The sequence below is a fragment of the Lolium perenne genome, chromosome 1 (genome assembly GCF_019359855.2).
Source record: "Lolium perenne isolate Kyuss_39 chromosome 1, Kyuss_2.0, whole genome shotgun sequence".
Lineage (NCBI taxonomy): Eukaryota > Viridiplantae > Streptophyta > Magnoliopsida > Poales > Poaceae > Lolium > Lolium perenne.
In genome coordinates, this window is record NC_067244.2 from 206,793,865 (window position 1) to 206,807,285 (window position 13,421).

Below are 13,421 nucleotides of genomic sequence, written 5' to 3' on the forward strand. Positions count from 1 at the left end.
ATGTGTTTACCATCCGGTGGTACTGGGTTCTAGCCTAATGTGTGGCATTAAGGTTCGTTTCTTGTGGCTTGCATGTGTGGCTTCTGGGCTTCGGTGCTATCATGTTTCCATTGTATATGTGTATCTGACTGTGGGTGTGTCAATACTTGATGTTTAGGTGAGGTTATCAAACCATTTGTTCTAGCTGCTAGTGCTGAAATTGAACAATGGATGATTAGGGAGTGTTCGTTGTGCGATAGTTGACACAACAATGTTTTTCGAGTAGCTTGGACCGCCTCATCGGAGCCCATCTTAATCCTACACTAACAGAGCGCCGAGTGTGTTGAGCATGGACCCCGGACCATGGATGACTTCCCGGGGGCAAAATTGAACTAACACACGTCGCCAGGGACTCGTTGGATCTGAAACTCGAGTCCAAGATGGAATTCTAGCCCTATCCCCTTCTTGTATTAAGTATGATGTGCATGAATCCTCCACCACCTTGGGGGGTTTACATGGGAAAGGTGTCCTTGACAAAAACCAAGAGGCTACCCTTCATATGGTGGTAGGTAGAGGAGGTACAATGGTAAAGCTTGGTCCATACTGCATCAACGATGTGGATGGGAGAGGAGATGAACCATGATCCTTGGTGGACTAGCCCAATTAGGCCTCCACCTAATGAGCATCTTGCTTTATGGGTTTCATCTTTGACCTAGCGATTTCTGTGGCGTGTGTAATACCGTGCGCTCATGGTCCGCTTGACTAGTTGTGCTTCTCACCCGCCAATAGGCGGCTTGGGAAGACATTCAGTTTTAGATGATGTGCGTTGGTGTATTGTCAGGGTAATGGCCCTATTCATGATCACCCCTTCATCGCTCTTGTAGGTATAGCGAGTTGTCGCTGAAAAAGTGGCTTCGAGTTGATCTTTGTATCTTTCTTGTAAGACTTTGCGAATAATTTAATAAAAAAAAGTTGTGTGCATCCTTTGGATGCAGAGGCTGGGGCGATGCTACTATTTCGGAAAAAAATCTTTGACCTTGTCTTTTATCTATTGTATTGATCTTTGATTTGTTGACCATGCCATGACCGGTGGTACTGTCGTCCAGTCTTGGCTTGACTTGTCCATGTAGGCGCCTAGTAGGCTCGGGGCCCCATTAGGAGGTTGTTACCCATGTCTAAAACAACCCCAATTTACTATACATTTACTTTTGGTATATGATTTTCCACAAATGTTTCCTTAATTTTCTGATGAAATTTTATAGCTCCCGCTGGTTGATGAGAAAGAGGTAATCACAGTGATTACATTAAAACCGTCAGGTTCATATATAGATCATTAAATATTTTCGGGTGATAAAACTTACATGTATGAACCTAATGAGAAATATCCATCTTTATCGAGCGACATGCTTGATAAGCAACCACAACCAAGAAAAAAAGAGAGTAGTATCCCTCTCCTAAAATGCATATCGTCCCGAAAGTGTGCAGTCAAATTTTCTTGTCTTTGATAATTTCTTTAATTTAAGTGTAAATAAATTATTTAGCATCGCACAATCATATTTGTTAGCAAAAATATTTTAATGGGTTTTTAATGGAAATCAGGAGGGAACCCCTTATCTCAAAAAAAGGAAAGTATTTTAATTATATATTATAATTTGGGAATGGAATGAAATGGGTATAAGCAAAACTTGTCAAATTGGCTTCCTTCTCTCTTTGAATTATATTTAGGGCTTGCTAGAGTGCTAGAGACGATAAAATACACATAAACATGCTTCACACGATTTTGAGAAAATAGAAAGAAAGAGATACACTCATACACACACGACTGGAGTCTGCATACACACATGGTCATTTCTACATTGTCCTCTCACCACACCATTGCACCAGGTAGGCAGGTAGAGCAGCCCGCACTCGACGTCAGGTAAAAAAAGGATCATGGGCAGCAAGACGCCAGAGAGAAAACGGTGAAACCGCCAGGCAGGTGAGCTATAGCCGCCCGAGGCACTTGGATCGCCATTCGCCCACACTCTGCAGCCACAGAAGAGCAGGCGAGAGCGAGGCGCGGGCCCGGAAAAATCTGCCCGTCCACCTCTCCGCCAATGGGGAGGCGGCGCCCACGTGCCAACCCTTCCACGTCCCCCTCCCCCGCCTCCACTATTTCTATCCGATCGCCTGCCTTCGTTGCGCACACAGCTACCACTACCACTGCTTACACAACTACCAGCAGCTAGCTAAGCTTGTTCTCTGAAGCCCATTCACCATGGGCGACTCCTCGTCCTCGGCGTCCTACATCAGAATGGTATGTATATATGATCTCAATTTTGGTAACCACGCGTAGATCATGATGCTAGCTAGGTCGTAATTAGCTAGAATGTTTCAGGTGCACCATCTGATAGAGAAGTGCATTTGCTTCAACCTGAACAAGGAGGAGTGCATGGATGCCCTAGAGAAGCATGCCCGCGTCAACCCCGTCGTCACTTCAACGGGTATGCCGAGCTATCTTGCCTACTGCATACACTCTACAAGCAAATATATTATATATCTATACTGGCTTAAATCTGAATGATGTAGCTTCAACTTATATTGAATCCATTAATTCTCTGCAGATTCTATTAATTGAGTATGTCACGCACGATCCTATGTATGCCACCTCTAGCTTGGATTTGCTTGTGTATGTCATTTCATGTGAGATGTGGGAGAACTAATCTGATCTCATTGACAGTGTGGAAGGAGCTGGAGAAGGAGAACAAGGAGTTCTTCGAGACGTACAAGAAGGACCGCGAGGAGCGGAAAATCGAGGCGGAGACGATGCAGCGGATCCAGAAGATGCTCTCCGACGCGGCTGCCGCCAAGAGCTCCGACGAAGACGAGGGCTAGCTTAGCTAGCCTCTTATCTCGACCGGATCATGCGCACCGCCTCTAGCTAATTAATTCTGCTATCACCATGTCTTCGGTTAATTTGGATCCATATGATTAGAGGATCAATTTGCTGCACCTAGCTAGCATAACTACACCAGCTACTTAGCTTAAAACCATGCATGTGGCACGAGAAGGGTTGGCAAGCAAGCATTTTAGTGTCTGTGTACATATGAATGCATGGAATATTCAAGAGGACCTACCTACGTGCGGCCCGGCCGGTCTACAGCTGCTAGCTCTAATCTTATCACTGCTGATCCTTTCGTGACCACGTGGCAGTGACCAAGAGTATATTGCCAACGATGACGTGTACACTCGGTCATAACATGTGGCCAGCCCAGAATTTTAAGAACGAATATTCAAAATTACAAGAGTTTAATAGGAATATGGGCTCTGATCATATACATACATTTTTTTTTTGAAAAATAAGAAAAAATGCAACCATGGTGTTTAATTGAACCCTGAACCAACAGATTTAACAACATGTTATACATATATCAAAGAATATTCACAAATAAGCATTTTCTAACAAAATATTTGGGTATTCAGCTGAATAGCCCATGACTTGAGGTGGGCCCGCCCCTGGCCATGGCGTGCAGAAAACATACGTACAGCTATATTTCGTGTCATTCATAGTAAGAAATTAGGGTAGGTGTCGTGATTGATAACACGATCTTTTCTCATATATTCCACGTAATCTAGAGAGGCAAAATAATAGATCCTATCGGGGTCATCTTTTTAGTTATCTCTAGCAATTATTTTTTTAATGCCCCTAAAATAATTAGGTTGTTAAAAATATTAAACCGAAAAAAGAATCATCTTGTACAATGGAGACAATGTCATATCTTATCTTACTAAGTGTTCACAGCTTAGCTATGAAAAGGCAAACCTCCTTTTCTTCCTCTTCTCCAACTCAACAATCATCCCACATGGCACTACTAAGATATTGTCCATACATAGTGGATTCGTCTCTTAATTGAGTTGTCTTTTCTTAGTTGTTAATCAAGTTGTTTTTAACATAAGAGCCAACACTAACAAGGCAAGAGTGTAGACACAAATATTTTCGTTTTTATTAAGTTTGCTTTACTAGAAGAACCAACACTAACAATATGAGAGTGTAAACACAAATATCTTCACTCTTCTAGAACAACAATAATGATATAACACAACACGTCAAAGAGTAGTTGGTGTTGCTAATCACAACCTTTTCTACTTATCGCCTGCTAATCTAAAATAGATTAGACATCTACTTAGATGTTTCTATAAGATCCAAAGAAAAAATGTTCATAGCCAATAGCTATAAATTATCTACATAATTTACCATGAAATAAAATTCTCAACAATTTTAATTATGCATGGAGTGTGGCGTTTCGGAGGCCGAGCTACATGTAGCTCTTTATTTTCAAACACTCAAAATTCACATTTTAATTTTTTTCAAAAACTTGAAATAAAATTCTATAGGTAGCCAGTGATCCATGCTACAATGGTGCAAAATCTCAATGCAAACTAATTGATATTCTAGGATACGCGAAATTGGCAAAATCTCATAAAATTTATAGTAATGAAATGTGAAGTAGTTTATATTAATATTGTACACCATTTTAGAATACATTATTTGCTATCTTTCGAATTTTTAAAACTTCGAAATATGAATTCTGAGTGCTTACAGATAAAGGACTACATATAGCTCGGCCTCCATTTTAAGTTTCCCTTGTGTATATCATGTTCTGTAAGAAAAGTATGTATTCGATCCATCAATTATTACCCTATTCTAAGTTTGACCCTCAATTCAACACGAGACATTGTTGTTCTCTCGGTATCAAAACTATCCAAATTTAGGTCTCTCATCCTCGCTAAGATGTTTACATAGTAAAGATTTTGCACGTGTGGTAGTTTTCTAAAGTACTAAAAAAGTTTGGGGTAGAAAAAAGCACCGAAAATTTTGAACACTTAACGGTAGCCAAATATTTTTTAAAAATTATTAAAGATTTTTAGAATTATGAAAATTTATAGAATAAGAAATTCTCTACACAATCATTATATTTTGGTAAAGCTAAAAAATTATTTAATTGTCAATATTTTTATAAATTCTAGCATACCCCTTGCGTTTCTAGCAAATTTTAATGTTAAATGTGATTTTACATTTATTTTGCATTTTCTTTCTCCCCGCGTTTTTATATTAGCTGAGGGTGTTTGATTCCTAGGCGAATTGGTATGTGTTTGGTTGTTGCCACACTTTAGAATTGTCACGCTTTATCACTCGTATGGTCTACCTTTCATAGAATGAAATATTTGTCAACTTTTGACACACTTTGTGGCTTCCAATTTCTTAAGACACACTTTTGTGGGCGCTACATTTGAGAAATTTAGGCTTGGTAAAGTGTGTCTAGGAACCAATACATGCCCTAAATTAGAACTTAAAATAATCCTATTTCCTTGATTTTCCACCAATTTTTCTGGTGTTTTCTGTTGATTGAACTATCACATGGGCAAATGATCCCCAACATGTCATCATCAAGACAACTATCGGTTTAGCAAAAGACTAACTCTAGCATTTTATGGACCAAAAAGTTGAGGTATTGAGTTCAGGGGTAAGACTTAACTTTGACAATTAATAGTTGAGAAATATATTTCCTTGTTAAGCTACGTAAACATTTACATCTTATATAAACATTTATTCCATGGGTATAGAACAATGTGCATGGCTTCCAATTGATTGCTATCTTTAGGTTTCCATCATTAGAATACATGCATGTCCATTCGGATAGAACAGTGTGCACATGTTTCAATTAGTTTTTCTCTTTATGTCCCCATCATCAAAAGAGGAGGAGAAAAGTCTTTGTTTATTCCTAGATATCCAAATTTGATTTGTTTACATTATTACATGTCTATTTTTTGTTTATTTCATATGTTCCTCGAACAAAGATCCTTTGACATCATAAGGTGCACAGGTGCATCATAAGATCTTTACTGCTATCACTTATCCAAGATACAAAATTGTATTTACAAAATCCTAAATATATGAAGCAATTGATTTTGTGTCTGAAAATATTATATAAAATGCACAAATATCCAAATGTATGAGTTTTATTGATTTTGTGACAGTATTTGGTGACTTTTTTTTATGTGGCTCAAAGCATGGTTTCAAAACCGGTCCGTTGTTTGTTGATTTTTTTCCTTGTAGAACATATCTTATTTGTATAGTATTTCTTTAATACCATCCAAATTCGGGTATTTTCTTTACAATTATACACCAAGACTTTTACTCGCAAGTTATTATTCATTTATGTGCTTTTCAAAATTGTTTGTAGGCCCATGGAAGCGTGCAGGATTGGCAAAGACAATGTGGATATATAGATACTTCTGCCTTCTTTCTTGTCTCATTCCAGCTACGGTTTCACTTCCTCTCACGAGACGGGCCGTGATCGGTCTTTGTAGGGTTTCATCGCTCTGTATTCTTGAGCTGGACGTCTACGGCCGTATGTACACCTCCGGGTATCGAGGCGTGCAGCAATTTGGACGGCTGACGTGTACGAAGATTCTCGTGAGAGTGACGCCACTGGTCTCGTTCCAGCTACAGTGGGTACAAGCCGGTGACTTAATGGTAACGCAGGCATCAAGACTCAAGAGGGGGTTTACACAGGCCCCAGTAGCAGTAGCTCTCAGTCTCATGGCTGACCAGTCGTGATAGGGAAACTGCAGTATTATGCTTTTATGTGAGTGAGATATGATCAAAACAGCAAATAGTGCAACTACAAAAGGGCAGAGGAGTGAGCCACTTCATGTACTTACATGTTCAGAGATTTATAAAAAGGTTCATGCTGGCATAAGCCAGCCGTAGTCAGTTAGTCACGGCAAAACAACAACAAAAAAGACACTTCATATACATATACTGTAACAGGTTAAGCATCGTAATTCATGCACTGCCTGAGCCCCATTATCCAGTAGCCAACCACAGAAAGACAGAAGCACAGCAGGCAACATCCAGATTTCTGAAACTGAGCTTACTTCGATACCTTCAGCAGTTCAGCTCAGGCACTCTGAAGTTCCACCAACAACAGCAGGGTTCAGGCGTTGTACTATGTGTCGTAGGACCGAGCGTGCTCGGGCTGGTGGGTGAACTCGTAGTCGAGGTGCACAAAGGCGCGCTCGATTTCGGGCAGGCTCTCCAGCTTCTCCTGCAGGGCCTCGCCGATGTCGTGCGCCTCCTGCAGGGGCATGTCACACGGCAGAACAATGTCCACCTCCACGAAGTAGTGGGAGCCGAACGTGTACGCGCGCACGGTGTCGATGTGCCTGACGGCCTTGTGATGGTTCCAGCACAGGTAGGTGAGCTTCTGGAGGAACTCCGGCGAGGCCGATTGCCCGACCAGCGAGTGGACGTTCTCTAGCACCGTCATAGACCATGTCCTGATTGTATAAATCGCTAGCTGCAAAGCAGAAAACAGAGGATATATCTTTCAAGATATGTGTATTGCAGTATGCAGAACAAGGCATCATCCATGTCTTCCTGTGCTAAATTGATAGCGGGCTCAAATACTATGACATGTTTTATATTTCTACTACACAAGAAAAAAAGAAATGGCATTTTTGCACTTACAATGATAGCTCCAACTGGGTCAATCCAGCCTTCAAAATAATTAGCAAGAAGGGCGGCCACAAGGCCAATAATGTTGGTGATAACGTCGAAAAAGTGATCCTGCGCATATGCCTTCACAATTTCGTTGGTGAATGAGCGGCAATACATAACCAGCAGAAGCTTCACCAATGTCACTGCAAGCATGATATCAACAACCCACATAACCTGTTCTTTTGTCAAGCGGAATTCACCTCCCTGGAACAAACACAATCAAAAATAAGGTAACTATCTTGTTTGCCTGAGTCGCTTTTAGATAGTTGGGCATTTGGTTAGCCGCTTTTTTGTTAACATGTGCAAATCAATTTATTTTGTGTTCTTGATCAGATGCAATGACAGGGGACAACCATAATTTATCTAATTTTAATCTACCAAAAAAAACTAGCAAATTTAGAACCTTTTTTTTATGGCAGCTTATAATAAATCTATGTTGAGTCTTAGAAAATTCAGAAGTTATCATAGAACATTCAAAACAAACCATTTCAATTTCAATATTGATTGTTCACACGTCAAATATTCAGATGATTAGTGGATTTACTGTGCAAATTGTGTCATTAACTCCAACTTTCGAAGGAAGGGCGTGATTCTACGGTACAAAGCTTAACTGAATATACAACTAATGCAAATGCTGGTAGCCAGTTATGCTCAACAACCAGTTAAATGTAGAGCAAAAGTGCACACCTGCATGGACATGATACACAAGAAGAGAAGGACTTACATCAGATATCAATGAGCGTGTGGATTCTAGGATAATTTGAAGACCGAGTGTTGCCATAACAGAAGCAAAAACAAGTATTCCCTGCATAACAGATTGTGGCAAAGTTTCAACAAGAGGAACAGAGAAATAGATTACAAAATTAGCCAATCACTCTGTACAGTTACAAACTTACAATACAAAGGAAAAGATCAAAGGTTATAAAATCTGTTGATAAGTAACTTTAGTCATTCTGACATGATAAATTTATAATGCTACCAGAGATTGTTCTGTGTGCAGTTCCAAGTATTAGGGATAAGGAAAACTTTGCTAGGGGTACCAATTTTTGGCATTCTAATGCAATCGCTGTTTGAAATTGGTTGGTTCACATGACAGGATACATGAGTATGATTCAGCCCCAATTTGCAGTCCTTCAGTAACAAAGAGGTCACAATTCCTTAAGTCTATTACTTGCTTCTGTTCATTTTGCACTCAGTTGAGAAATTCTCCTCTTTTTTAGGGTACTAATTTACACTTTTCGTTGCATTAATATCGTCTTACACACTTCTTTTTGTGAAATTACGGAAGGAACATTGAAGAAAAGAAAGAGCGTAAGAAAATTTATCGAGCATACAAAACTCAAATCAATCCATAAAAGCATGAACAAACAGGCTGAATAAGAACTCACCAAAGGTTGCATGCGCCTTTTACCAATTGGGTACCTGTATGGGTTTGGTGTTTGCATTGAGAACGCAGTAAACCATAAAATAAACCCGGATAGCAAGTCAAGTAGAGAATCCAGTGTTGAAGCAATAATAGCTAGGGAGCCACTCCTTAGCGAGGCATAAACTTTTGCAGCAAAAAGAACCATATTTGCTATGTTAGATAATCGGATGGCTAATGTTTCACTGCGAGCAATCTTCTCACGTTCTTCCTGCAAGTAGGATGAGATGAAGAATCAGCTTATTCATAAGCACTTTTCTTTATTGTGTTACAAACCTTGGATAGTCCAGGAAGGCAGCCACGGTCTGTGAGTGTATCCATTTCACTGAAACCTTCCAGCATCTCCAATTGTTGGTTGTAGTATTCAGCCAGAACATCTCCAGGGCGTTGAGCTGTAATTTATTTACAGAAATTACAGATTGCACTATCAAATTACAACAATAAGGTGCAAACAGTTAAGCCATACTCAATTAAACAGAACTAAACAGCGGATGTATGATTGTGGAGCAAATAAATAGACAGCGACGAATTCAGAGGACCCAATTTGGTCACGCCACTTGCATATATGTATTGACTCCTATACATATCCTAAGTTCCTAAAAATAATAATTCAGAACAAATTTGACATTTACGTGAAGAATGAAAACTCTGAACTCCATGATGGTGATTCCCACCTCCATATGCATAGAAGATTTGATATGAAGAAAAATCTCGAGACAGAACTCGATTACTCCAGTAGTAATTTACTTTGGAATAACCACTCTTACACCACATACAGAAGCAGACCCAGAATGATAGATTTAAAATCATTTCAAACAGATAGATGATACATCGTCCCCCTATTTTAGTGTTAATTCTCTGGCTCCGAGAATGCATTAGTTTAGTGTCCCCACCCAAATACCCAATCTAACTAGTCTCAGGCCAATTTGTTAACAATGAAACAAATTTTGGGGGATAGGACAAACTCGCTAAGTACAGAACAATTCCGTCAAAAAGTTGAACAAGTCCAGATCAAACCATCCAAATCAGGGAGGCACCTAAGCTAACTTTTAGCCATTAGTAGAAAGATGAGGGGGCTGTGTAGATAGACAGGCAAAACGAGGCAGACCTAGCATGCCGAGGCAGTCATGGAGGCTGCGCGGCGGCTTGTGCTGCTCCGACTCCTGGCGTCGGAGGCCGTCGAAGTTGAGCCGCCAGGACCGCTCACCCACGCACAGCTCGCCTCCTTCCTCGACGGAGCGGACGAGGAGTTCCTCGCCCTCTCCCGCTCCGGCCGCCGCCGCCATGCCCTCCGCCCTCCAGAAACCACACAGCCCTCCCGGCCTCAAGTATACGCAAAGTGAGAGTGCAATCCAAGCCGCGGGCGCAGCGGAGGTGGGGTCGGAGACGAGAAGAATAGCAGCTCAGACAGTGGTTGCGGCTTGCGGGGAAGAAACGCGGAGCGGCTTCCGTCTCCGCTTGCCTCCCGCCGCCGGCGCCGCCGTGATACGCGAGGAAAGCGTGGCGGAGTGGAGAGAGCACGTGCGACGGCTGTGATCGTGCGTGGTGTTTGATCCTGCGGAGGATGGCGCGCCAGCAAGGCCCGCGAGTGAAGGTGGTGGAGCCTCGTCGGAGTATGGACAATGCCTTTCCTCCTTTTTTTCTGAAAAGTTATTCGGGCATATGAGAGCATCTCGACTCGGGCCTACTCATTCGGGCGTCCGGCAAAACCCTGTTGCTGGCCGGAGGGGGCGTCGGCGTCGGCGAGGAGGGTGGCGGTTTTCCCAGCCGCGCCCCCATTCGGCCTCCCAAAACGGCCTTCCAGCTCTTTCTTTTTTTTGAAATGGGGGACTTACCTCAACCTCTACATCCAAATGTTGCACACATCTATTTTTTTATTAAGAAGTCTCAAGTTTCAAATCTTACAAATCACGGATCACATAACGTGGCAGCATGAACAAGCCATCGAAAAATAGAATACATCAGTTCCCTATGCATTTTGTATCCTATTAGAACACTGGCTGAAAATAGCACCGCCATCAACCGAGTGCATCCAGATTTCATATGTTCTCGCTGATCCTCCGGACGGAGGTAGGACCACATGTTGATCTAGTATGTAGCCTTGTGAATAACCTGTAAAAAGAAATTACCATCTCCTCTGTTAAATATAATATTATTGCGACAATTCTAAATTATCCAATGTAAAACACAAACTCCTACACGAATTCGAGCCGTAGTTCTATTGTCGATCTCAATTAGCCAATTACTAAACATATTCTTAATATTGGCTGGGGGCGTAATACTAAAAGTAAAATGGACCACTTGCCAAATCAACTTCGATAAAGGACATCTAATAAACAAGTGTTCCATAGATTCCTCAGAATCACAGAAATCACACTTCTTCGACCCCGTCCAGTTTCTTTTAAGTTTGAAAAAATAAATTCGCGCCAAAGGGGCGACGCAAGTGCATCTCGTAACTCGGCGAGTTCACCACTCGCTTGCCCAAATTTCCGCAAGTTCAATGTCTCGGCGAACCAAAAAACGCATCGTACCTACGACATATTACAGCCCCTGCAGTATTAAGAAAAGGTCTCCCAAGAATAATAGACATGTTATCATCTTCAGGCATTTCCAATACAACAAAATCAGTTAATATTAAGCAATTTTGAGTAACTTGAACAGGAACATCCTCACATATACCAACATGAACAGCAGTAGATTTATCAGCCATTTGCAAAGATATATCAGTTGGTATCAACTTATCTAGATCAAGTCTCTTGTAAAGGGAAAAAAGCATAACACTAACTCCTGCTCCCAAATCACATAGAGCAGTTCTAACATAATTATTCTTGATGGAACAAGGGATAGTTGGTATACCTGGGTCTCCCAGCTTCTTTGGAACCTTGCCATTGAAAGAACAATTAGCAAGTGATACGTCCCAAACGTATCTATAATTTCTTATGTTCCATGCTACTTTTATGATGATACTCACATGTTTTATATACATTATCTGTCATTATTATGCATTTTCCGGCACTAACCTATTGACGAGATGCCGAAGAGCCAGTTGCTGTTTTCTGCTGTTTTTGGTTTCAGAAATCCTAGTAAGGAAATATTCTCGGAATTGGACGAAATCAACGCCCAGGGTCCTATTTTTGCACGAAGCTTCCAGAAGTCCGAGGGAGACACGAAGTGGGGCCACGAGGCGCCGCCACAATAGGGCGGCGCGGCCAGCAAGGGGCCCGCGCGGCCCTGTTGTGTGGGGCCCCCGTGGTGCCTCTTGACCTACCCTTCCGCCTACTTAAAGCCTCCGTCGCGAAACCCCAGTACCGAGAGCCACGATACGGAAAACCTTCCAGAGACGCAGCCACCGCCAATCCCATCTCGGGGGATTCAGGAGATCGCCTCCGGCACCCTGCCGGAGAGGGGAATCATCTCCCGGAGGACTCTTCATCGCCATGATCGCCTCCGAATTGATGTGTGAGTAGTTCACCCCTGGACCATGGGTCCATAGCAGTAGCTAGATGGTCGTCTTCTCCTAATTGTGCTATCATGCTCGATCTTGTGAGCTGCCTATCATGATCAAGATCGTTTCTTTGTAATCCTACATGTTGTGTTTGTTGGGATCCGATGGATATTGAATACTATGTCAACTTGATTATCAATCTATCATATATGTTGTTTATGTTCTTGCATGCTCTCCGTTGCTAGTAGAGGCTCTGGCCAAGTTGATACTTGTGACTTCAAGAGGGAGTATTTATGCTCGATAGTGGGTTCATGCCTCCATTAAATCTGGGACAGTGACAGAAAGTTCTAAGGTTGTGGATGTGCTGTTGCCACTAGGGATAAAACATCGATGCTTTTTCTAAGGATATTTGTGTTGATTACATTACGCACCATACTTAATGCAATTGTCTGTTGCTTGCAACTTAATACCGGAAGGGGTTCGGATGATAACCTGAAAGTGGACTTTTTAGGCATAGATGCATGCTGGATGGCGGTCTATGTACTTTGTCGTAATGCCCTGATTAAATCTCATAGTACTCATCATGATATATGTATGTGCATTGTTATGCCTTCTATATTTGTCAATTGCCCAACTGTAATTCGTTCACCCAACATGCTATTTATCTTATGGGAGAGACACCGCTAGTGAACTGTGGACCCCGGTCTATTCTTTACATCTGAAATACAATCATCGCAATACTTGTTCTTTACTGTTCTTTGCAAACAATCATCTTCCACACAATACGGTTAATCCTTTGTTCACAGCAAGCCGGTGAGATTGACAACCTCACTGTTACGTTGGGGCAAAGTACTTTGGTTGTGTTGTGCAGGTTCCACGTTGGCGCCGGAATCCCTGGTGTTGCGCCGCACTACACTTCGCCGCCATCAACCTTCAACGTGCTTCTTGACTCCTACTGGTTCGATTAAACCTTGGTTTCTTACTGAGGGAAACTTGCTACTGTGCGCATCACACCTTCCTCTTGGGGTTCC

General features: G+C 41.8%; 2 protein-coding genes across 3 annotated transcripts; one reads left to right on the top strand and one right to left on the bottom strand.

Annotated features, from left to right (window-relative positions):
* The first annotated feature begins 2,162 nt into the window (after nt 1-2,162).
* On the top strand, nt 2,163-3,098 carry LOC127315024 (uncharacterized). Of its 2 annotated transcripts, none has more exons than XM_051345589.2 (3): nt 2,163-2,275; nt 2,357-2,462; nt 2,699-3,098. In XM_051345589.2, exons 1-3 carry the CDS (start codon nt 2,237-2,239, stop codon nt 2,851-2,853), a joined length of 300 nt encoding a protein of 99 aa, XP_051201549.1. In that variant the 5' UTR covers nt 2,163-2,236; the 3' UTR covers nt 2,854-3,098. The 2 variants fall into 2 exon arrangements, with proteins under 2 accessions (XP_051201549.1, XP_071681094.1); XM_071824993.1 differs by having other exon boundaries at nt 2,707-3,098.
* Nucleotides 3,099-6,677: 3,579 nt separating this feature from the next.
* On the bottom strand, nt 6,678-10,587 carry LOC127321564 (metal tolerance protein 5). The gene is made up of 6 exons (XM_051350593.2): nt 10,054-10,587; nt 9,222-9,337; nt 8,911-9,156; nt 8,247-8,327; nt 7,493-7,726; nt 6,678-7,322 (listed from the first exon to the last, which is right to left on the bottom strand). The coding sequence occupies exons 1-6, from the start codon at nt 10,229-10,231 to the stop codon at nt 6,972-6,974; spliced, it is 1,206 nt and encodes a 401-aa protein (XP_051206553.1). The 5' UTR covers nt 10,232-10,587; the 3' UTR covers nt 6,678-6,971.
* Between the last annotated feature and the right edge of the window lie 2,834 nt (nt 10,588-13,421).